Source organism: Rhynchophorus ferrugineus, unplaced genomic scaffold, assembly GCF_030347505.1.
Source record: "Rhynchophorus ferrugineus isolate W39M unplaced genomic scaffold, kcgeb_rfMv2 rfM6, whole genome shotgun sequence".
In the NCBI taxonomy this organism is placed as follows: domain Eukaryota; kingdom Metazoa; phylum Arthropoda; class Insecta; order Coleoptera; family Curculionidae; genus Rhynchophorus; species Rhynchophorus ferrugineus.
Window position 1 is genome coordinate 2819287 of NW_027472585.1, and position 27560 is coordinate 2846846.

The 27560-nt window shown below is 32.4% G+C and overlaps 1 protein-coding gene across 10 annotated transcripts in view; it reads left to right on the forward strand.

Annotated features, from left to right (window-relative positions):
- The window catches only part of CaMKII (Calcium/calmodulin-dependent protein kinase II), a 224880-nt gene that overhangs the window by 79889 nt on the left and 117431 nt on the right, over positions 1-27560 (forward strand). For all 10 annotated transcript variants that reach the window (XM_076408264.1, XM_076408272.1, XM_076408263.1 and 7 more), the window contains exon 2: positions 25934-26028. In XM_076408264.1, the coding sequence (XP_076264379.1) occupies positions 25934-26028 (95 nt within the window). The remainder of the gene's footprint in view (positions 1-25933; positions 26029-27560) is intronic.

Sequence of the window (27560 nt, forward strand, 5' to 3'; positions counted from 1 at the left end):
TTTATGACGTCAAAAGGTTGCTATGTTGTAGCATCAACTTTGAGTTTTTGTTCATTTTGGCTTTGGTATATTATAGTATAAATAAAATAATGAAAATAATAAGCGCCAAAACAATTTTTGCCGGTTTATAACATATTATTGTTACCTCTAGTGTTTTGAAGAATTTTGGTGTTCATGTTCAAAAGTATCTGCAGCATTGTTTCTCTTTTTAGCTAAAAAAAGGAAAATGAAGTTATCGTATTATTTTCTTTTCGACAATAGATTGAACATCGTGATGACGTTAGTTCATTGTTATTTTGAATGAACTATACAAGATATATAGCTACTATGAATAAATTTCACAGAATATTTTTCATTTTAAAAAATTATTACAAAAATACAGTTTTAGTTTGTTATATCGTCTGTTAAAAATCTAGAACTAAGCTGTCAAGTAATTGCTGTGTGGTTGATAGAAGAATCGATTGGATATGTTTTGTAGTGGATTTAGGTCGATCCCAGTATAGCTGCAGTCTATATCCAACTGTGAAAAGATTTAGTGAAGAATGATTGAAATGCGGCACCAACAAGTGTTGAGAAAAGTACACCCTCTCCAAGCGTCAGTTCTGGCCTGTCTAAAAATTGGCAGTTTAAATTTTAAAGTTACAATTACAAAATGTTCCGAAGAAGACGGAGCCTCTTGATTCGCAAATATTTTCAGTGAAAACCGCTTCTTTTAAAAAGATTTCTGGCAAAGAAATTACAAAATGTTCCGAAGTAGGCGGAGCCTCTTGATTCGCAAATGTTTTCAGTTGAAAACGCTTTTTTTTAACTTCTGGCAAAGAAATTACGGAATGTTTAGGAGAAAAATAGTTTAACAGAAGAATTAAAATTTCTGGACCCATACACGTCTACGGACGAATCGTACTATATAATTTATACCGCACAATAAAAATGGAATGGAAATCGTATATTAAGTAATACTTCTGGAAGTGTGAGCTGCAATACATTAAAAGACGATATATTTATCATAAATTCAATTTTTTATCTATATGTTGTGTTGTGCTCTACCGAGCTCGCTATTTTCGTTTTCTTATTTTTCTAAGTGACGATAAACAGATGGGAAGAAAACACACATAATTCATATCAAATGATCTAATAGAAATGATGTATTGAGTTGTCCGTGACAATTTAAGTGATATAATTCGTTTTCCCCTAGACCGGTTGGAAAATAATTGGATAGATAAAATAACTAATTTATAATAATATAAATATGTATTGGACGTTTTACCGAATATAATTATATATTTTATGTCCGATGGAGTGTTGTTTATGTTTTATATTATTTAAAATTGTTCAATAGAAATTTTTAGAGATCCATCCACCGTACAGGCCAGATCTGATTATCGTCGGTTATTATTTGTTGACAAATTTTGTATTATATTAAATAACGAGAAAATGACACAAACGTTTATGTATACTAGTAGTCGCTCTGTAGTCAATCTTTATTAAGATCGAGTTTGTTAATCATCTTTCTCTCACAGACAAGGAGTAAAGGGAATAATTTAATAATGATATGTTATTAAATCTGATTTTAACAGTATTTTTAATATAGGAACAGAAATGTATTTCATGTATAATATTAATAAATAATACATGTCTGTATATTAAAACCTATTGAAGTCTCAAGAACTAACAGTCACTAACATTTTTTATTATAACAAAATATCATCAAGTATGATCAAAGAATGATCTTTTATGTTATAAATATTAATATGGAATAATAAAGGAAGTAGTATTATAAAATAATTGATACAAAGGCCAAACAATAAAATGTCATATATTCACGTATCGTATAACAGTAATCGTTAATACTAAATTACTGTTAGTTATTGAGATAATTTCTTCTATTTGTTTTATGTGTTTCATCGATACAAATTATCTAGTTAGTTTAATTTTAACTGCTGCATATTTTCATTACTTCATATATATATTCATATAGTCTTATTTTGTCTATGTATCTCAACTAAAATATATATTACAAAAACAATAAATACACCAGGCTGATTAAAACCTTCTTTACATACATTTTCAAATAAAATTACATTGTTCTTTGTTTATTCTTCTTTGTTCTATTTTCTTCTTTGTTCTATTTTTATTCCTCTCCTTCGATATCACTCTTGCACAGAACTCAAATCGTTAGTGACGTCAGTATTTCGTAAAGTTTCTGATTGGTATCGGATTAAACATGGCGTTTTTTCAAACGTTGTACCCTTCGACTAATTCTACTAAAATCTCAATAATCGCAGATGTAATTTAAAAGTAAATGTTTTTAATTAACTTTTTTGTCATTCCTATAGCATTTTATTGCGACATTCGCAAAAAACTCGAGTTGGTTCTAATAAAGGAACGAAATTTCTCGAAAGCAGCAAAAAGCAGCTTAGTGCTGTCGATAATCTGATACGCTTAGAGACAAAAGGCAAGTGGATACGGTGTACAAATATAGAACAAATCGATGCACATGCTTTAGCAGAAGTTTTTTTCTTGTCGCCGTTACGGCAACGAATAAATTCCTTTTCCAGTTCCTATAAATTTAATTTTTGTTTTATTTCCTTTTCATAGGATTTTTTTAGCCAGCACTAGAGGAGTCTCCATTTTTTGTATATATATAACTAGCGACCCGCCCCGGCTTCGCACGGGTGCAATGCTGATACTAAATTAAATACACTACAGAAAAATATGAACGTTGTATATAAAAACATAGCGGCCCGCTCCGACTTTGCACGGGCATAAAATATATATGCCTATGTCACTCAATGAAAACATGATTAAAATCGATCCAGTATTTTTGGTTCATTCATTACTGCCCTTGGCCTGCACGCATTAAATTTGGAGTAAAACAATTCCTCTTCCCCTATACTTACTATGAAGATTTCCTACAATTTTTATTACATTACACATTTTTAAACGCAAATTTTAAATTTGTAATATCTCCGAAAATATTTGTTTAATTTACATGCTGTAAGGAACCATATTGATCTATATTAATTGCACACTGTATTTAAGGTACTTAATTCGATAAGGATTAATGCCGTATTGCTTAAAATAGCTTCGTAAATAAGCCATTTTCTCAAGTAAAAAGTAAACAATAAAAATGGTTAATGTGGGTTATCCCTAAAAGATAAACATATACCATCGCGGACTTTTTTGTAGACCTTTTTATGGTGTACAATACTGTAGTACATTAATTTGATCTAACTTGTAGGGTTAGGCAGCGTTTTTGCTAAATGCTAAATAAGCCTAAAAAAATAGGTTAATTTACGACATCACGTTAGAAACCTCTAAAATTAGCAATGTTGCCTTAGTATATTATGCATGTATTATACATATAAACCTTCCTCTTGAATCACTCTATCTATTGAAAAAAACCGCATCAAAATCCGTTGCGTAGTTTTAAAGATTTAAGCGCACATAGGGATATAGGGACAGAAAAGGCGACTTTGTTTTATACTATGTAGTGATATATATATATACATATATATATAACTTATGTTTGCCGATTTCTCCGTCAATTGTGTGCCGATTTTCAAACTTAATTTTTTATTCGAAAGAGTGCACTTTCGAGGTGGTGCTATTGTATCCAAATCAGGACCTGTTGGGGGAAGGGGGGAAATCGAGGTAAACTCTCACTTCAAAGGCACGTACAAAGTTTTTTTCACATATTTTTTATCTTAAATAATCAGATATTTGGGTATAATGTTATTGCTGAGCTGATGTGACGGACAATCGGAAGTTCAGTGCAAAAGCCATTCAGTTTGGTATTAAGGTAAATTGTGTCTATATAGAAGAATATAAATTACGTGTAGTGGATAATTTAAATAAGGTTTTTGTTTATTTTTATTTAGTTATTACAACGGTTATTATGTATATATTTTATTTTAAAATGTTTTTTTTTGTGTTAGAAATCAAAGTTTGATTATTTTTTAATTTTTAGTGCGTTCCTTATTTATATTTTAAAGTCAGTTCAATTTTTTTGTAATAATAAAAATATTTTGTTTTATACATTATTGTCTCACTTATGTTTTTTTGGGCGTTATATCCTGTTTATGTTTGTAGATGCATGTTTTGTTATAACTTATTTGTTAACAATGTAATAACATAAACGACATAAATTTTACAAGAGATCTTTGATTTCTTTTGAAATTACTATTAGAATCAATCTAAAACAACTTTAATAGCTCAATTGAAAAGTCCCTGTCCTGTCACTTAGATGGCGCTATTAAAATTAGATGCATATGTTTTTTAGTTAGCCCTAACCATCAAAAGATGCGTGTATAAATTTGATAGCTCTCGGATCATTAGTTTGTAAATTATAGCATTTTGAGTTAACCAACTTTTGTTATTGTGAAAAAAATCGATAAAAAGGAATTTCGCGTGTTGATAAAATATTTCTTTTTGAAGGGAAAAAAATACGACGAAAGAAGTTTAGACGTGGTGAAATGAGCACCGAAGACGGTGAACGCAGTGGACACACAAAAGAGGGTATGTTATTACCAACGAAGCGTTAAAAAATCTACAAAATGATTTTAAATTACCGTAAATTGAAATTGAATGAAATAGCAGACACTCTAAAAATATCAACTGAATGTGTACATCATATACGAATATTTGAGTTAGAGAAAGCTCTGTGCAAAGTGGGTGCGCGAGCTCACTTTTGACCAAAAACAAAGACTAGTTGATGATTCGGAGCAGTGTTTGAAGATAATTAAGCGTTTAAACCCGAGTTTTTGCATCCATCTGTAGCAATGGATGAAACATGGCTCCATCATATCATTATTATTGGACCAGTATTATCATTATTATTGGACAGTATTATTGGATCGTTTGAAGGAAGAAATTGCCGAAAAACGGCCGCATTCGAAGAAAAAGAAAGTGCTGCTTCACCAAAACATTGCACCGTGTCAGAAATCCGCGAATTCGGCTTCGAATTGCTTCCTCATCCACCGTATTCTCCAAATCTGACACCCAGCGACTATTTCCAGTTCTCATATTTCAGAAGAATGCTCGTTGGGAAGAAATTTTCGTCGAATGAAGAGGTGATCGACGAAACTGAGGCCTATTTTGAAGCAAAAGACAAATCGTACTACATAATTGGTATCGTAAAGTTGGAGGGACGCTATAATCAGTGTATCACCTTTGACGAGAATTATGTTGAATAAAAAAGCTAATTTTGCCTAAAAAGAATGTTTTACTATGGTAGGCCGGGGACTTTCCAATTGACGTGTTATATACTCACTCAACATATTGTTACGAGAAAAGATGCTCTTTACTTTTATTTAATAAGGATTCTTCTATGATCGATATCAGAATGATCCAGAACATAATTATTTCGAAAAAAGCATCACCAACTTTGTATTCGATGTAAGGGACTGACAACAGAAATGGGACACGTTGAAGTGGTCGGGATGATTTCGCGCCTTTTATTAATTGACCGGGCTGATAAAAGGGAAACGAGATGGGTTCGATTCAGGCGCTTGTCATCGGACGCTTCAAAAACAGAAATTGAATGTGTCCGTACGTGTGTAGTTGGGAGATATTGCAATTAATTGAGGGGGAACTTGCACTGGCATCAGCATATTTATAGATACAAATATGTCTTGTTGCTATGGAGGTAATGTGAATTTCCTGTAATTAATTGATGCTGATTGGCTGAAGCGTTTTGGTTTTAATTAAATAATAAAGAATTGTTTTAGAAAAAATCGATAGGTTCAATATTGTTCTGTTTAAGGAGAGTCTGTCTATAACTGATATCTCATGGGATCTGCTTTTATGCAGTGTTATATATACAGTTGCATTGGGAACAATCGACATTGAAAACAGTCGAAACTGGCGCACCTTCCTCCTTCTTCCTTCACTTTTTAGACGACTTCTGGCTTTCGGGAGTGTAATAGTGTACCCATGTACCCATGTCTCGTCTGTAGTGAAGATTCGCGTTAAAAAACCCCTCCGCCTCGTATCGCTTCAGCAAGCGGCGACAAACTTTCAACCGCGTAAATTTTTGCTCGAAATTCAATAGTTTAGGAAGCCGTCGGGCCGTTATATTGCGATATTGAAGATGTTCGTGGATGATAGACTCTACACTATCAATACTGATGCCGAGTTCAGCCGAAATGTCTCGAACATTTATCCTACGGTCCTCCAAAAAGCTTTTCTACGTGGCGAATGTTGTCTGGTGTGATGCTGGTTCGCGGTCGACGATCATGCGAATCATTCTCGACGGTTTCACGGTCATTCCTTGAATGCTTTGGCTCATTTAAACAAGGTAGCCCTATTCAAGTAGTCACTACCGAACTGATTTCGCAAACGTAGAAAAATTTCCGTCTTTTTAACGCCTTCCCACACTAAATAACGAATTACAATACGTTGCGCTACGGCGGTATCTCGATCATATTTGAACCACTTTCGTATATATTTTAAAGTCTCTATTTTACCAACGGGGGTTTATCTGTACTGGGCCTGCAGTTTAGTGTGGGCTCCGAACCACGGTCCTCCGCATTAAGCCGACCGGCTGGCAAATTATCAACTTAGAGACCATGTCAGGAGACATCCGGTCTGAGCCAGCCTAGTTACTGCCTTGACTGGGATTGTTATTTCTTGTCAGATTTTTCACTATTACCCATAAAGACTTTTGCAATTACAAACATAAAGTACGTCAATGCCTCGATAGGATTCGAACCCGCGACTATCTAAATAGCAGGAGGACCGTCCTGTCGCCTTGACTACTACACCAACGAAGCTGGCTTATCAACATTTTAATAATAACGTCATAAAATAGTTTGAGACTATTTTCAAATATTTATCCTGTATATTATATTCAGTACCATAAAAATAAGGACCATAAATCGAATTTTTGGAATTTGCAACTTTACAAAAGAGATCAATTTTTAACGTGTTAAAATTTCATTTATTTTAGGATAATTATTAAATTTTAAAAGCGTGTTTCATAAAATATAGAATTTATTAAATGTATCTGTCAAAACAAGGTTCTTCGATTACCAATGCCTATCGCTACGTAACCAACGAAGAACTGGACGATGACCTGGCAGTCAAATGGATTTGCGAAGTTATCCAAGATTTCGCCTTGAAACACGAAAGAAGATTACTAAATCATACTAACATGGAAGCAATACAACTGCTGGATAGCGCGCAGGATGTCAGGAGAATGAAGCGAACCAAACCATACGAATATATATAGAGTGTATAGCTTTAGTATAAACTATAGCTATAAGGCATTATAATTTTATAATTGAGGAATATATATTGATGTATTTTCACGCACTCGTCTTGCTTGTAAATTAATCTAAGTACAAATGAAATCTAGTAATAAATTAATTTATAATTAAGATGGTACTAAGCGTATTTAATAAAGATTAAAATTTATTAAATGTATCTGTCAAAACAAGGTTCTTCGATTGATTACCAATGCCTAATTATATGCCTATATAAAAAAATTAAATGTATTGAATGTATATTAATAGCAAAATAACAGTTATTTATATTAAAAAAAGAACAATTAGTTTTATTGATAATAATAATAAGATTCCAATTAAATTTTTAAAATGGGATATTATATTGGTACATTTTTCAAAGACTCTTTGATGGAAACTGATATAGAATCATTTAAAAAACAAAATAGCTGTTACATGACTCGAAACTAATTTCGAAGGCAGAGACAAATCAAGACGGAATCAGTCTTTTCTCCGTCATTAAACATGAACGAGAAAAGGGAAAAGTGTCGATAATATCCTACATGAAGAAAAGTGAGCTTGCACCGACAGGTAATGGAAACAAATGGATTTAATTCTCAATAAATTCCATCTCGAAATATATTACCTCATCAGTGGATACTGCCAAACGTTAGCAGGATTTATCGGAAGTGGGTAGGTGATCTGTTCTATTGTTTGGTTGATTTTTCTATATTTATTCGATAATATAACATCGATATAAGTGTTTAGGAATTGGATCAAATTTTTAATGGGCTTTTAAATTAAAAATTAACTTCACCAAGGTTTCAAGTAAACAATTTCCTTAGTTATAATAATTTAAAAAAGTTAAATTTTGTTTCAAATTGTCTAGTAGGTATCCTCAAAATGTATAATTGAAAATTTACTCTTGGGAGCTTCTATTTCTTTCAATTCAAATATGTAGCGGAATGGTATTTTTAAACTGCAGCATTTCGACAACTGAACGATGTTAGTGAATGTTCAATAGGATTTGTAAAGTTACTTTATACTTGACATAATTAAGGTTGTCATGAATTTCTTGAGTTGAAATAGTTACTTCGTGAATTGTGAATTGAATCTTTATTTGTTTTCGTATTTGTTTATGAAATATATATTCTATTTTTCTATCATCATCATCAATCTATATCGCTTGATGAGAGTGTCTACTCTCACCCATACTATATACTATATACTATACTATATAATAGGTCAATTGAGTCCCCGGCCTACCATAGTAAAACACATTTATTTGGCAAAATTAGTTTTTTTTATTATAACGATTATATCGACCCTCCAACTTTTCGATTCCATTTAGTACGATTTGTCTTTTGCTTCAAAATAGGCCTCAGTTTCGGCAATCATCTCTTCATTCGACGAAAATTTCTTCCCAGCGAGCATTCTTTTGAGATCTGAGAACGGGAAATAGTCGCTAGGGGCGAGATCTGGAGAATACTGTGCATAAGGAAGCAATTCGAAGCCCAATTCATGGATTTTTTCCGTCGTTTTCACTGACTTGTGACAGGCTGCATTGTCTTGGTGAAGCAGCACTTTCTTTTTCTTCAAATGCGGCCGTTTTTCGGCGATTTCGTCTTTCAAGCGGTCCAATAACGCTCTGTAATAGTCGCTGTTGGTGGTCCTTCCTTTTTCAAGGTAGTCAATGCAACGTATTCCATGGGCATCCCAAAATACAGACGCCATAACCTTGCCAGCCGACTGTTGCGTTTTCCCACGGTTTGGAGCGGGTTTATCGTGTGCAGTCAACTCGATGCGGTCGATTGGACTTCGGACTGAAATGATGGAGCCATGTTTCATCCATTGTCACATATCGATGCAAAAACTCGGGTTTATTGCGCTTAATCATCTTCAAACACTACTCCGAATCATCAACTCGTCGTTGTTTTTGAGAGCTTTCTTATACCCAAATATTCATGAATGATATGATGTACACGTTCAGTTGATATCTTTAGAGTCTCTGCTACTTCATTCAATTTCAATTTACGGTCATTCAAAATCATTTTGAGGATTTTTTAATGTTTTCGTCTGTAACAACCTCTTTTGGGCGTCCACGGCCGTCTTCGGTGCTCATTTCACCACGTCTAAACTTAGCATACCAATCTTTGATGGTTGATTTTCCTGGGACAGTGTCCGGAAACTCGGTATCAAGCCAAGTGTTTGCTTCAACTGTTTTTTCCCTTCAAAAAGCAATATTTTATAATAATATCAATCAACAATATCAAAAGTTGCTTCACTCAAATGCTATAATTCACAAACTAATGATCCGGCAGGTGTCAAATTTATACAGGCATCTTTTGAGGGTTAGGGCTAACTAAAAAACTTATGGATTTCATTCTAGTAGCGCCATCTATGTGTCAAGCCGGGGACTTTTCAATTGACAACAACTGAATTGAATTATGTCAGACTGCAGCAATGTGTCTGAGCCAGACAGATATGGATTAGTAAGAAGATTCTCTTGACTTATTCGGTTTAATGAGTTAGAACCAATTATTATGTGTGATAGACATAAGTAATTATATCTAATGTTATAAAAATGTTAAGTAAGTAATGTTGCTCTTATGATATATATAATTTAAACTAGAAAGCTTGCACATTTTTCCCGATAATAACAGTAGCCACTTTGTTCATTGTCGTTGATTGTTGCTTTTATCAGGCCTGATGATGTCAGATGGCACCCGATCCAATTCTATTTTGAACATTTTGACTAAAACATTGTACTGATGAAGAAAAACTTCACTTTTGAATTGTAAGCAAATTTTATAAATAAAATACATTTGTTTAAATAAATTAATTAATAAATTGATGATATGCATCTGATAGTGGCAATAGCGCCTGTACTAAATGATACATTTGTCAAAAGACAATTTAAAAATCTGATACATTATTTTATTTAGCATAAAATTATGTATCAGATTTAACACCGAAGGTATTTAATCAGTATACAACATTTTTAGCCACAAAATAGATTTCGAACGCATCCATAAATATTTGACAACCAACAAAAATGATAGCGACTGTAACACTTGGTATGGGAAAACAAAATTGTTGTTTTTGTTATTTTTCTTGCAATAATTTCATATTTTTTCACCATATAAACCTTTCCTGGCTTTCTACCAATATTTTAGAACCAAAATTAGCCAAATCGATTCGGTCGCTCTCGACATTTAGCGAGACTAACGAACATCAATTACATTTTATATATAAACAGATTAATAATTTCTAATTCTCAACTAATGGCGTAAAGGAAAATGTTAGCGGATGAAAGCTCGACTCTATTATTTTTATTTCGTGTTATTTTCAAGGTCGTACTCAATCGGATATCCCCGCCGTAAGGAAAGGCGTGGCGGCGAATAAATCGCCGATATTCAAGCAATATAATTTCGCCGTAGTACTACAAATAAAACAAAATAAAACGCTCTCCAAAAATGTTTGGCCACCGCTATAAATAGGCGACCGGCCGAAAATAGCGACATCGAGATTGAAACGGGACCCGCTAAGTATCTATTCTTGGGCAGTTCACTCAATTACGGACCGTATAATACACAATGCACGTTCCGATCTTTCAATAGACGCGACTGGATCGGTCGGATGGTAATTGGGACAGATTCCAAGCAGGAACACTGGGTTGGTTCCTATTTAGAGACGGGTCTGTCTTTCTAGGTCATCGTTGAATCATAAATGCTACATGTTCGGCTAAAAGTTATGTGTTAGTGGCTTCAGGAATAGTTCGGTTATGGATTATTCATGGTTTAGCTCAGAATTCAGCAATATTTATTAATATTTAAATAGTTCTTGTACGTTAGCGTCTAGGTAATATATTACAAACACATACACTTTGTTATACGAGGGTGGTTCAAATATAAAGTTTTTTTGATACCGGTATCGAATAATTCCTTGGGCAATTCGGACAGCCATGTGCGCACGAACTCCTCTACCTCGTCGTCGGTGTTAAATCTTTGACCTCTGAGGGCTTCTTTCAGTGGTCCAAATATGTGGTAGTCGCATGGTGATAAATCCAGACTGTAGGGGGGGTGTTCCAGTACCTCCCACCCTAATTCCGATATTGTATCGAGCGTGAGACGCGCGGAATGAAGGCGCGCGTTATCCTGGAGAAGAATCGCACTTGATGCTGAAATGCTCCTCCGTTTTGACCGACCAGCGGGTTTCACGTGTATTTTCAATTAGAGTTGTATGCAGCATTAATGGTACGTTGGTTACCCAGGAAATCGACGTACAGCACGCCCCGCCCGTCCCAGAACATCGTACACAGACCCTTACCCGCGGACCTGGTTGTCTTCGCTTTGACTGGCACCCTTCATCCGTCTTCCTCCACTCTTTAGACGACATCTTGCTTTCGGAAGTATAATAGTGTACCCATGTCTCGTCTATAGTGAAGATTCGCGTTAAAAAACCGCCCCCCTCCGCCTCGTATCCCGTCAGCAGACGGCGAAACACTTTCAACCGCGTAAATTTTTGCTCGAAGTTCAACAGTTTAGGAACCCATCGCGCCATTATTTTGCTATATTGAAGGTGTTCGTGGATGATAGACTCTACACTACCAATACTGATGCCGAGTTCAGCCGAAATGTCTCGAACATTCATTCTACGGTCCTCCAAAAGGCTTTTCTACGTGGTGAATTTTTGCACTGTTCACTTATTCTTCCTGACCACTTTCATCACTCGCGTCTTTGACCATACCCTCGTCTCGTAACCGAATACTAGTATTGGTGTATGTATGTGTAATTTGCATATTTCCATTTTATTTGTGATTAATATTTCCTTTTTTTAATTAATTTGGTACAATTGGGTAAAATTCACATTTTCCGGCATTCATTTTGATGACTTAGCTTCCGTTAATTTAGATTTCTGCACCAAATTTAAGGAAACAGTTAACTAACAGTTCTTATTTATATTTTTTCACAATTCTTTATCAGTTTTACACTGTAAGTTGACTTCAGTGAATGTTAGAGTGAAAATAATCGCAGAAAAAGTGGTAATTTTTTTTTATTGAAACTGGACTGAACTTGTAATAATATACGTATTTTGCGGCGAAAAAACTGTAGAATCATTTATTTTGACATCGAAGATTTTGTTTTTGAGATATCACCTAATTTCGATACAATGTATTTTTTATCGAAAAAAACAAATATAGCTATAACTTTAAAATTGTTGAAAATATCAAATTATCAAGGTGGCCACCGTATTCAGAATCAAATTTTACATAAATAGTGAGATCTTTATCCAGATGTCTTTATTTTAATCAGTGTTATAAAGGAAAGTCTGAAAATGGCCAAAAATCGCAATTTTTCCTGAGTATATATATGGAAAAATCTCTAAAAAATTTTTCTTCTCTTATTGGGTTAATACTTCGATATTATATGTATTTTATGGTGAGAAAATCATTAAAATCATTCATTTTGACTTTATATATCTCGTATTTAAAATATCACTTAAATTGATACCAGTAAATTAGAAAAAAGTTAAGTAATATTGTCATAATATTAATGGTAATATATTGTTTCGCCTGAATGAAGATATATAAAATAAAGCCACTAAAGAATAATAATAAAATTGATACAGACTGCAGCAGATAAAACAACAATATAAACAAACAAAACAAACTTGACAGAATAAAACAAAAATGCTAATAATGTCACAAAGATTGATAGCATTAGGAGCTATCAAGTGTAATAATAATTAAAATTTATAAACTTTTAGTTCAATTCATAGCCTTTATACGATTTATTAATCTCAGATTATATACATGCTATATTCGTAAAGAACTTAGTTATAATTTATAGTAATAATAACACAGCAAAATAGCCTTTTTATGTCCATACAGTTCAAATTTGTCAGATTCATAATGGAAAATTAAAAAAGCTTTGAATTATTACGTATGCTAATATACAACAAGCAAGTATTTTTTAATAATATTCCCTTGTTAAACAAAAAAAAATGGAAGAATAATAACAATGTTGAACACGCATATTTTTTATATTATTGAATATGTTTTAATTGTTACTTATAAACAAGTGAACAATTTTTGCAAACTTTGTTAAATTTTATAGTAATAATAACACAGCAAAATGGTCTTTGTATGTATGTAAATTTCAAATGTGCCGGGTTCATATTGGAACATTTTTTTTAATTATAACCTAGGTCAAAATATAACAAGCATTTTTTAGTAATATTCCCTTGTTGTTAAGCAAAAAAATGGAAGAATAAGAACATTGATGAACACTCAGATTATATATTAATTTTATATTAATTATTGTGTTTTAATTATTATTTATAAACAATTGAAGTTTTCAAATGAAACTGCTGAATTATTTAGGTGAAAATCAATATACTCTTTATGCATTAGGCCTTTTGTATGTTGTTGATTTGACAGTAATGTCATTAAATGTCAATATTACAAGGGTGATGGAAAACATTTGATATTTGTAGAATAACAAGTTGTCTTTTTTACTATTCATCATACATTAAAAAAACTTGTTTGAGAGTAAGTTGAGAGTTTATACAGTTTGAGAATGTTTCATATTTTTAGTGGTCTTTCCCATTAAATAGTGGAATGGAGAAAAGCAGTTTAAGTATTTGTTTTCATATTCTTAAAAACGAATTATATGAGATTCTTTCATGTTAATACCGATCCATCTGGCGCCTGGTAAATATTTTAAATATAAGAGCTTCATAAGTGCTGATTCTGATTTAAATGAATAAAAATCTGTGACTTTAAATGAGTATAAATAACGCAGGTTCTTATAGCACGAGCCTTGTATATTCTTTATATTACGACATAAACTTTTTTATCCGTAAACATAAAAAGTATCATGCTATATGTCTTTTTTATACTGAGTATACGCAATTTATTTATAAAAATACATCATTTGATGTATATAAAACGTTCGCTGTATTGTAAGGGTTTTGAAAATAATTTTTGATGGGACGAGATATGAATACTATCCAGAAAATACTTTTCAAAATCACTCCTGACAAGTAGCAAAATGTTGCGGCATAAAATTAGATAATAAAGTAGGTGATTTGGGTACGACATGTCTGTGATATTGCGAATTTGTGACAAACGTGAAAAACGCTTTTTTATCGTCTATTATTAGCATTTTAATAAATGTCAAGTGTAGACATTGACCTAATCTTTGATGATATTTAAAATTTTTAATATATTGTTAAATTTCGAAGATTCGTTACAACGCTATTAATGTTACTTTTTTAATGGGCCATTAAAAATATTAACAATATTTTAGATTTCTTCTTTTCTTATCATATTTCAAAACACAAGTTATATATGTGTCTGTAATGATTGTTTTGAGTTTACTTTCGGTTTATTTGGATTTTATTGGAAATGGGAACCTTTTGCGCTTCATTCTACTATAGATTAAACCTTTTTGCAATATTTGAAATCTCGCAGATCGCAAGGTTAGTGAACCAGGTATTCAAAGTCATCGAAGTTTAGCAAAGCATAAGATATGCATGATGTCAATGGAGTGGTGAAATTTTCAATGGAATTTCTTTTGTTTAGTTGATGTTTTCTCCCTGTTTACCTCACATACCTTTTATTTCAAATTTGGACTTCTAATCATATTACTTCGTGCAAGTGTCAGTGAATCAAAATTATTAGTGATACATAGTTAATATCCAAAGGCTAATGTTCTTAATGTAAGGTCCGTTATCAGATACGGTTAGTAGAATCTTAATTACGAATTAATTTATTATTATCTTTCATTTGTACTGGCACTGTTTGTAGCAGTAATATTGCTTCCAATTGCTGTAATTTAGTAACATTATTTTATGTTTTACATTATGAATCCACAGTTGTTTATATGGAAGAGTATTTACTTCTCAACCAATACACTACTGGTTAGTACCGTTAGAACGAATTTTCTTCACAAAATTTCGCCACAGTTGGTCATCGGTTAGATCGCTTTACTATAAGAATGGAGTTTAGAAAAATATATTAACAATACAATAAAATTAACGTAACTGACCGATAGAACAACTAAAATACAACAAATAAAATAAAATATAAAAAAATATAAAATATTAAATTTATAGAAAAATATGAAATATAAGTAAAAATGTTAAATATAATGAAAAATACAACACTAGTTTTAAACATATAAAACAATAAATTGGACACATTGTTTTATAAAAGCACTTTTGCATCCTCTTCCCCATAATCGACTTAATGTTCTGGAATCAGTTCAGACCATATTATTCTCTTTCGTTTTAGTATTATTCAGACTTTAGTCCATTTGTGGATCTTTTTACCACTTGTTTTTAGAGGTATATTTTTTGTCATAATGATTGTGTCGTCGTCAAATGTTCTATATTCCTTGCAAAATAATAGTGAACTCACTTCATCAAAATTTATCATGCAAAATCATCACAGTGTTGCCGCATCAACTTTGGTTTACCAGTTTATAACCTCTAATTTTTATCAGTAATGTTTTGAAGAATGGGGCAATTTTGTAGGCTGATTCTTTTATATGTTTGGACGGTAACGGTCAGCATTGTTTGTCTTTTTAACTAGAATAAAATTAGGAGGAAATATATGGTCTGATTTTATGAACAAATTTACAAATTCTAATAGACTATTCAATGTGTTTTTTTGATAGTTAACACCGAACAGCCACTGCGTAACGTGAGTGTTTGTGTTTTTTGTTTTTCTAGTAAAACAATAACTAGGAAATTTTCGAGACTTTTATCACGAAACAAGTTAAACGAGAAAAGAAAAAAGCCATTGATAACAAAATATCTGGCGCATTCATAACCGAGAGAATTTGTAAGACTATCACGTTTCTCTAGGCTTTCCCAACTACGGTACATTTTTCAGATTTATCTCTTTCTACTGACGTAAAATGAAATATTCCGCATAGCGATCTAATCTTTTATCGATAGACAATATTTCACGCAGATCACACGGACACAAAAGGTCGCGCGCTTCTCTTGTTTCCGTTCGAAGGATGTACCGAATGATTTAAAATGTAGTTTTTTTCTACATCCGCAAACACGGGACGAGGTCCGAACCTTGCGGAACAGCTATTTTTCAAACTATCTGCAGTGGCGCGCTCGTTATCTTGCCTCCCTCGTCCGGAAAATTGGGTTTCTCTCGCCTGCGGAATGATAAAAAACCGTATTCCCAACGTGCTAACAATGATGAAATCGTCTGTCTCTCGGAAATAAATGGTTTCTGATTATACGACTTTTTGAATGCGGCCTAATTAATCAGGATATGAACACGGACATAATGTATGGATCTATAAATTAATTTTAAAGGATTTACAACACATGGTGTTACCGGGTATTAAATCGCATTGGGTGTTACTAAACTTTTTGAGATATTTGATATCTCATAGATTAAAAGATTAGCCGACAAGGTATTCCAAATCATAAATTTAGTACAGCATAAGATATGTATAATGTCAATAAAGTAGTGAATTTTTCATTGGAATTTCTGTTATTTAGTTGATATTTTCATTCATTAAAACATCGTATTATGAGATTATCAACAATACAACACTGTTACTAGTGGCGTTTTATCGACAAGACTGTTTCAACAAAATTTCGCTTGATATTAAAGACCACACATGTGGTATGTCTAAAAAAGAAAATAATAAAGTTCAGAAAATACATAACAAAATAAAAACGACGCAGCTTCTTGAGATTTCACTTATCTGAAGCAGGCGGGACGGTAGAGAAAACAAGGAATAAATAAGGCAGGATATTTGTAAAATGATCACGTCTCTATTCACTTTTTCAGCAATATTTCGTTTTTTAGTTCTCTATATTCATTGTAGGGTTTGGCAGAATAATCTTGGATATACGCCACCTCGTCAACAATCAATTTTTTGTTTGTTATGATATGTTTTAAATCGTATTCCTTTCGATAATACGTTTTATTGATTTTAATGATATTAATGATGAATGAATGATTTCAGAATATTAATGTTCTGAATGATTAGCTTAAATCGTTGAAAACTATCTATTACTGATTTATAGCAATGTGAGAGAAATAACACTCTGTTTTTATATCTTATGTTATAATTTAGATTTTTATTATAGATATTTTCTCCATTGTTTAACTGACTGATGAGTTCATCACGGTATACTAACTATATTCAGGATAAATAGTACTAACTTGTCATAATAAGTGAATGTTCTAATTTCTAATGGTCTTCTTTCTTACCTTTTTGTCTCTTACCGATAATGACTAACTATTAATGATCGAAATAATTTTAAGACACGTCTACGGGGGTGCGTCATAATCATAGAGTAATAGAGATGCAACTCAATAGGGGACTCTGGCGCAAAGTTTTGCTTTGCCCAACATCCAGAGGTCGCATAATTTAAATCTCCATTATAGGCTCCTGTAAGATAAATATTTTACTATGAAGACATTTGACTGGCTCATTAGTAATGCCTGACACGTGACAGCCTTGAGTTTATGTTTAGATGACAATTTTTTTTCCGAAAACAATTTTTTTGAAATAAATTTATTAAATAAAATTCATTTAAATACAAATATATGTAAAACTAAATAAATATAAATATAATCGATAACAATAAATATATCTCTAAGACATAAGTATTGTATATATATATATATATATATATATATATATATATATATATATATATATATATATATATATATAAATATAAACCACAAGCAAAAAATTTGGTGCATTGCAAATCAAAATTATCTCTTCCGTATTTTCCCTTTTTCATATTTGTTTTGTGCCATCAATTTAATCTATAGATATGTGTTATGGGTTTAATCAAAAGTATATAGCATACCTTATTATTTGTAGTATTTTATATGGAAAATAATTTTATGTGTAGAATTAAAATAAAAGGTTTTGAATTTACATTTGTTAAAGTTATTTCACAAAAGTATGTTATATTATCGACGTGGCAATATCGCGGGATAAAATAAGAGTTTAAAAATTAAAAATTAATTAAAAGAGCCCTACAGACAGTATAATGATACAGTTTTTTGGGGCATAAGATATTGTCTTAGTTCATCTATTAATATAGGAACATATGGAATTTAAGTTAAGTCATCCCCCGCTATTACAATTATTTAAAGAGCCCTCATGTTCTTCCTCTTCACAATTTCCTAAAGGCCAATGGGATGAAAAAAATTAACTTACGTTAAACGATTCAAATGACTTCTAAAACACACTAGCCGAGGATGTGTATTCCTGAATCCATTAGCTGGATCCAAAAAAAAAACTATCTTGGTTAAATAGCCTTAAGCCAATATATTTTTATGGATAATTAAACTTTTTTTCTTTAATGAAAAGAACCGCTCAATGTAGTTATTAAATTGATGTTACTTTAACAAATTTGTTCTTACTTGAGCAATAAATTTTACAGCAATATTCCTCGTGTATTGAATATTGGTTGATCTACTCTTAATAGATTTGCATTCTGTCACTACTATATATTTTATTGGAGCTGCAACTATTGATCCAAGAAGAAAAGTATACACTCGTTTGCTTAACTTCTTTTGGAAGGGGATTAATTTCGAAAATTAAACAAAATCAATATTTGATGTTTGACTATATACGAATAAACTTACCCCAACTTACTATTTATATAGATTTTCTACACGTCGTATATATAATAGTTACTTAAGAAACGTTATTTACGCAAAAAATACTTATTTGTCCACTGGGAAGATTGTTAAGCTATTAAGAGTTATAATAATTTAAAAATTAGGTGTAACATAATAATTATAGAGAAAATCCCCGTACATATACATCAGGTTTGCACTAGCTTAACAAATTAACACAACTCATTTGCAGTAATATCACGTACCTTGCGATTTGTTGCTTTCTAAATGGAGACTTCCGTTTCTTTTTTCTTGTTGTTGGAGCAATCACTCTCTTTACGACTCCTAAAAACGGTTTTACTTGCCGATATCTGGGCGTAAGGGTAACCAATTTTTTTACGGTTTGATATTCGGAAGTCCGTGAAACGTTGTTTTTTAGTACTGGGGATTTATGTGGCTGGAATGATTCAATTTCTGCGGATAAACCCTTTATATATATATATATATATATATATATATATATATATATATATATATATATATATATATATATATATGCAACAGGTCAATTGAAAAATAGCAGGCCTGAAACATAGATGGCGCTACTAAAATTAAACAAATTTTTTTATCCCTAACCCTCAACCTAAAGATGCATGTATAAATTTAACAGCTGCCGGATCATTAGTTTGTGAATTATAGAATTTTAATTGAAGCAACTTTTATTATTGTGAAGAAAAATGATAGGAAGGAATTTCGCGTGTTGATAAAATATTGCTTTTTTGCAAAAACTTGGCTTGATGCCGAGTTTCCGGACACTGCCCTAGGAAAATCATCCACCAAGGTTTGGTATGCTAACTTTAAACGTGGTGAAATGAGCACCGAAAACGGTGAACGCAGTGGACGCCCAAAAGAGGTTGTTACTGACGAAAACTTTAAAGAAATCCACAAAATTATTTTGAATGACCATAAATTGAAATCAAATGAAATAGCAGACACTCCAAAGATATCAACTGAACATGTACATCCTATCAATCACAAATATTTGGGTATGAGAAAGCTCTGTGCAAAGTGGGTGCCGCGCGAGCTCACTTTTGACCAAAAACAATAAGTTGATGATTCGGAGCAGTGTTTGAAGATGATCAAGCGTAATAAACTCGAAGTTTTGTGTCGATATGTGACATTCATTGACATCATTTCATTCCGAAGTCTAATCGACAGTCATCAGAGTGGACTGCACACGATAAACCCGCTCCAAAGCGTGGGAAAACGCAACAGTCGGCTGGCAAGGTTATGTCGTCTGTATTTTGGGATGCGTATGGAATAATTTTCATTGACTACCTTAAAATAGGACCATCAACAGCGACTATTACGAAGTAAAAGAAAGAAAAAAAATGCTGAAGGTATTCTCCAGATTTTCGTCGAATGAAGCGGTGATCGCTGAAACCAAGGACTATTTTGAAGCAAAGGACAAATCGTACTACAAAAATGCTATCGAAAAGTTGGAGGGTCGCTATAATCTCTATATGCTATATGTTGAATAAAAAAACTAATTTTGTCAAAAAATATCTTTTACTATGGTAGGCTGGGGACTTTTCAATTGAACTGTTATATATAGCTTCAATAGCGATTTTTCTTGAATTCATTAGGAAGAGGTCCTTAGACTAGACTAGACAATTTAGGCGCAATAAATATTGTATATTTAAAAAACGCACTGTATAATATAACATTAAAATGCATTGTATGATGTTAACTAGTTGATAACAGGTATATTTTATTCAAATATGTATATGTTTTAGAAATGAAGAAGCACAGAAGTGAAACTTCTCTTAATACGAATAATAATGAATAAAATCTAAATTAAAACGTTGAGGTTGCAGAGATTTGGCTGTCATGTCCCAGCGTTTGTGATTTCATGTTGCTTAATTGCAAATTCTTTGCAGCAGTAATTGAGTTATTTTATATGCTGTTTACCTTTAAAATTTAATTTTGTTGTATAAAAAGAAAAGCAGTTCCATGACATTTTAATTATAGAAATGTTTTAACTTATCTCATTGAGTTTGTTGAAAATGTACATGTTTTTATAGCCTGCTTAATTATTAAGTTGAAACAAATAATATACGCTATATATATTTGTGTAAAATATAAAAACAAATAATATAAAATTATTCATTATAGATCTGAAAGGTGACAATAAATAGAGGATCAAAATGAATTAATATAGAACCAACATATTTGAAATTTCTTTGATATTTATAAATACAGGTTGTTTTACTAGGTTTAGTTTTACTGCCTTCATCATTATCATCAACATACGACCAAAGATCACATTAATGAACATGTTAAAATCAATGCAAACTGTTGTTTGGATCTGATTCTTTAATTGCTTTAAAGTTATGACATCTTATCAGAATAACTTTCAACCGTATTAAAGCCTCCATAACAAATTTTCCAAAAACATAATATTTTATAATAATAATTTTTAAGAATATTTTTTAGATTTTATTTAGTTACTATGAAGGTGTATAGGTTATCTTACATAGTAATAATGGTTATATTGTGAACAACATTTGAGTTTGAGGTAATAATAGGTCAATTTAAAAAACCCGGCCTGACACATAGATGGCGCTACTAAATCTATATGTTTTTTTAGTTAGCGCTAACCCTCAAAAGACGCATATATAAATTTGACAGCTGTCGGATCATTAGTTTGTGAATTATAGCATTTTGAGTGATCAAGGATTGGTTTGCTAAGTTTAGGCGTGGTGAAATGAGCATCGAAGACGCTGAACGCAGTATACGCCCAAAAGCGGTTGTTACCGTGAATTGAAATTGAATGAAACAGCAGACACTCTAAAGATATCAACTGAACGTGTACAACATATCATTCACGAATATTTGGGTATGAGAAAGATCTGTGCAAAGTTGGTGCCGCGCGAGCTCTCTTTTGACCAATATCAACGTCGAGTTGATGATTCGGAGCAGTGTTTGGAGATGATCAAGCGTAATAAACCCTAGTTTTCGATCGATATGTGACAATGGATGGCTCCATCAATTCATTCTAAAGTACAATCGACAGTTATCCCAATGGACTGCATACGATGAACCCGCTCCAAATCGTGAGAAATTGCAATAGTCGGCTAGCAAGTTTATAGCGTCTCTATTTTGGGATACCCATGAAAGTGCTGCTTCACCAAGACAATACACCGTATCGCAAGTGAGTGAAAATGATGGCAAAAATTCATGAAATGGGCTTCGAATTGCTTCATCATCCACCGTATTCGCCAGATCTGCCCCTAGCGACTATTTTCTGTCCTCATATCTCAAAAGAATGCTCGCTGAGGAAAAATTTTCGTCGAATGAAGAGTTGATCGCCGAAACTGAGGCCTATTTTGAAACAAAGGACAAATCGTACTACAAAAATGGTATCAAAAAGTTGGAGAGTCGCTATAATCAGTATATCACCCTTTAAGGGAATTATGTTGAATAAAAAAACTAATTTCGCCAAAAAAATGTGTTTTACTATGGTAGGCCGGGGACTTTTCGATTGACTTTATATATACTGTCACATCATGTTAAAAATTGATCTTTTGACGAATTGACCTTATATCTTACAAGTATGCAACTATAATATTGAATTTAACGACATTTCGAGAAATGTAACTATATGTACCTAATTTTGAAACCATGGTTTGTAGAGAACGTATTTAAAGCTTGAAAGTGTATTACCAGATGGGGAATTTAAAATATACTCATTTTTTCCCTTTACTGTCGCCAGTTTCAATAACTATCCTTTCGAATGGGCGGCTATCTATAGGAAATTCTTTCTCGCTCATTTTAATACAAAACTCTAAATTAAATAAAAAATCGTGCAACCTAGAGTAGGATTACTTTGGGCATCTTAAATTGATTTACATATTCATTACTTGATGGCAATGCAGTTTGGATTTATGAAATTTTGCTGTTTTTTGTGTCTGTGGGACCGTTTAACCCTTCGAATGTAATATCTTAAATCAGTTTAATAACTTTACATCGAATTTTAATTGAAACGTTTTCGGTCCATACATCTGGTTCCACGACTGGGCCAAGAAGCTGATAACTGAAATCCGCATACCTCGGACACACCATATAGCAACGCCGAATCCTTTGCATTTAAACGAATAGATTGTAGACGGCAGCGAGGCGAATTAATAGCACTACCAAAGCAATTAAGGGTTAATTCTGCCCGTCATCGGAAAAGTATTTCGGACCGAAATTGCTTTCAATCGATTCCGTTCCGGATAGACTTATTTTAAATTGTAATTTGTGCTTCCTATCGCCACTCCCGACTAGGAAGGAAAAGAAGTTGGATATTGAGATTGAACGGCCTCAAATATTGATAGATGAAAGCGACCGATGAACCAACGAAGTATAATTGATAGAGCGGTACTAAAGTTCGGATAAAAAATTGATCGATGTAAAAAGTAAATTAAGTTCTTACTGGTGTTTGCCACGTATACTTTTATCAAGTTGGAGGAAACATGGTTTTTTTATTTTTGATAATTAATTGATTACTGTGACGTTGACAGGTTTATATAATGTATAGGGGGGAGTGTGGGGAATAGGCATGATGACTGTAATAAAAAATCACAGGAATATTGATTTATAACAGTAATATATGACAGAAATGGTCTAAAAATATGTATATTTAAATTACAGGCGTGATACTAAGATCTTAGTATAAACAGAGAAATAGAGAGTAACGAAACGTTGACGTCACTTAATGTTTCCCAACCATCATTTTAATAAACCAACGTTAGAACTTATTTATTTTAGTTAGAAAATAAAGATAAAGGAAACATTTGAACTATAATTTATCAAGGCAAATAATCTGAATTTGACCAGAATCGATTTGTGATCTGTGTGACAATAACTGCAACAATAAAGAGAGTGATTATTTCAGACACACTAGCTATGAAATAACAGGTCAATTGAAAAGGCCCCGGCCTGAAACATAGATGGCGCTACTAGAGTTAAATCCATATGTTTTTTAGTTAGTCCCAACCATCAAAAGATGCGTGTATAAATTTGAGAGCTGTCGGATCATTAGTTTGTGAATTATAGCATTTTGAGTGAAGCAACTTTTGTTATTGGGAAAAAAATGGATAAAAGGGTTGTTGAATATCGCGAGTTGATGAAATATTGCTTTTTGAAGGGAAAAATACAGCCCAAAAGCGGTTATTACCGACGAAAACATTTAAAAAATCCACAAAATGATTTTGAATGACCCTAAATTTAAATTAAATTATATAGCGGACACTCTAAAGATGTTAACTGAACGTGTACATTATATCATACACAAATATTTCGGTATGAGAAAGCTCTGTGCAAAGTGGGTGCCGCGCGAGCTCACTTTTAACCAAAAACAACGACGAGTTGATGATTCGGAGCAGTGTTTGAAGGTGATTAAGCGTAATAAACCCGAGTTTTTGCGTCGATATGTAACAATGGATGAAGCATGGTTCCATCATTTCACTCCGAAGTCCAAGCGACAGTCATCCGAGTAGACTGCACATGATGAACCGGTACCAAATCGTGGGAAAATGCAACAATCGGCTGGCAAGGTTATGGCGTCTGTATGGAATAATGAGCATGGAATAATTTTCATTGACTTCCTTGAGAAAGGAAGGACCATCAACAGCGACTATTATAGACTATTACGGACCGCTTGAAGGACGAAATCGCCGAAAACGGTCGCATTTGAAGTAAAAGAAAGTGCTGGTTCACCAAGACAATGTACCGTGTCACAAGTCAGTGAAGACGATGGCAAAAATTGTCATATTCTCCGTATTCACCGTATTCTCCAGATCTGCCCCCCGGCGGCTATTTACTGTTCTCAGATCTCAAAGGAATGCTCTTTGGGAAGAAATTTTCGTGGAATGAAGAGATGATCGCCGAACCTGAGACCTACTTTGAAGCAAAGGACAAATCGTACTACAGAAATGGTATCGAAAAGTAGGAGGTTCGCTATAATCAGTGTACCCTTGAAGGGAATTATGTTGAATAAAAAAAAATTTGGCCAAAAAATGTGTTTTACTATGATAGGCCGGGAATTTTTCAATTGACCTGTTATGGCAGAGCATTGAACAACATTTAGGCATTATGGAAAACATTAATATCGTGATAATGTTTAATTTTAAGTTTCTAATGTATTTGACAGAGCTACCAACATATTAATTTTTATATTAATAGATGTTTGATTTTTAGAAGACACTGCTTTAGACAACCTTTAAAATATTAAATTCTCCTATGAATTTTTAAACTAGTTTCCTAAGCTTGTAAAACTAAATCCATTTGATTAAGTATAACTTTTATATCACTTGGTAACTGATTGTAAAAAATACAAAGTTTATAGGAACTCATACACAAACAAACAAGACCTAACTTAAAATGTCATCAACAGTTGTATTTACCTCAAGAGTGCGTTTATAAGAGATTTCAGACATAATTAAAAGTAGTTAAATTAGTAAATCCTTACATGAGGATGGTCTTCAAAGCAATAAATTATTGTAATTAATACTAATAGTAAAACCAAGTGTTTCAATAAATAAATAAAAAAGATCTGTACCCATACAAATCATCCAGTGAGGCCAAAACATCACAATTACGTCACGAATGGATTTCAAAAGTTTTAGGGCGCATTTAAACTTACACTATTTCAAACGGTTTTTCTCTTAAATCAGTTTTTTTTATAGAAATAACCTTTAGTTCGTGTAAACTAATTATATAGAACTGCCATAAAATAGTTCTTCATAATTAGTCATCATGTATACTGGAGTTATTTAAGAAAGAGTAATAAGCTTATTAGTTTACGTTTCAAACAGTTTTTTTAGATACTAATAGCCCTTCAGTAACTATTAACAAACATTATAAAATCAAAGCCTTATTTAATTAAAATCACGTTTTTATAAATGTGACTTTCGCTTATATAACCCGAGAATATTTTATTATTTCTCTTTTCTATTTTATTCGTGTTCATGGAATCTATAAAATATTCTAGAGAGAAGAATAATTAATTAATAATTCTAATATCTTTTTTTATTTACAGGGGTGCATTCTCGGTGGTTAGAAGATGCGTTCAGAAATCGACTGGACTTGAATTTGCAGCCAAAATAATCAACACCAAAAAGCTATCTGCTAGAGGTGAGTAAAATCTATTAGAACGTTGGTGCCATAACGCATATAAGCTTTAACATGTGTAGGGATGAAAGTAAGCAACTTTTTCAAATATTAATTTAAATTTAAATGTCTTATTTAAACAAGAAGTGTCCACTTGTTAGATCCACCGGAAAAACTTTAGAAATTTCAAAGTAACAATATAACCAGCTTATTTACTTGAGACACAAACATTATTTAATCAAATTTTGATGTTGTATGTTCAGTAAATTGTAGAGGAGTCTCTTGGTTGAAACAAGTTTGTCTCTTGTGTCGCTTAATAATATTCTCATTGTAATTTACTTCGGTAACTATCTAATATAACCATTAGTGGAGTACATCACGTAGAGGCTATCGTACGCGAGGAACTTAGTTTATGTTAAGGTATTTGCAACTATTCTTTTTTAACTTCCAGTTCTTCCAGGTATTTAGAAGCTAACAGGTCTAGAACTTCGAAAAAATCCTCATGTTTTCAAAGCTTAACCTTTTGATATTCTTAAGAAAATTTCAACGTGTTTTTCTCGTAACTACTTTTTTCTAGATGGTTTGGTTTACATACTATTTCAGTTCTACTGAATCGATTTCCTGTGAGTTTTCGAATTAGGCAAATTAGGTATCACAACAGAGAATAGGCAACACTAAAAAAACAGGCTAAAACTAGTGAAAATATAAATAATTTTACTCAAAACTGGAAAACAACAAAAGGGTTTACCTATATTAAGAGCGCACCAATAGCAATAGCAATAAATAATACTATAATTGTACATTCGTTGGAAGGTACATGTTAAAAAGAGAAGCAGAGAACTGGGACTGGAAGTATAAGAATATGTATAGTTTAACTGGAAGCAACAATCACAATTATCAGTACATAATACATTACAAAAAACAAAAAATGAAAAGCAATGTATATATACAAGATTTCCAGAATGAAACTCTAAGAAGCATTGTCCCCCCAGACTATAGTACTGATTATTTACACTGAGACCTTCAGGCACCAACTATCACTCAGAAAATCTAGAGAATCACAAAGAGACCTTATTCTCATGTTAATATATATTATTATATATATTATATATATTATTATTATAATATATTATATAGTAATATATTATTATATATTATTATTTAATTAATACATTGTTACTAGTCGTTTCCGTCTAACCTACAATTTTTCTTTATGATAACTTAAATCTAGGTATATAACTAGTAGGACCCATCGGCCCTATCTCAGTCTCTGGTGTAATAATGTTACTGTGTCCTGTTCTAAGCCCCAATGAGTATGGGCCCACAATACATCTCGGGACTTAACGGACTCGTAACGGAAAAATTTGTATTTTACTTATGTTACTGTTTGCAGAACATCCCCATAATTGAACTCCCTATGTCCATATAGGTTTCAATATTTGCTTATATAATAGCAATTTATTATGTACTGATAATTGTGATTTTCTTCCAATTAGCCAGTAGATATTCGTATATTCAATTCCAATTTTTTCTTTTTTTCTTTATATGTTCCTTCC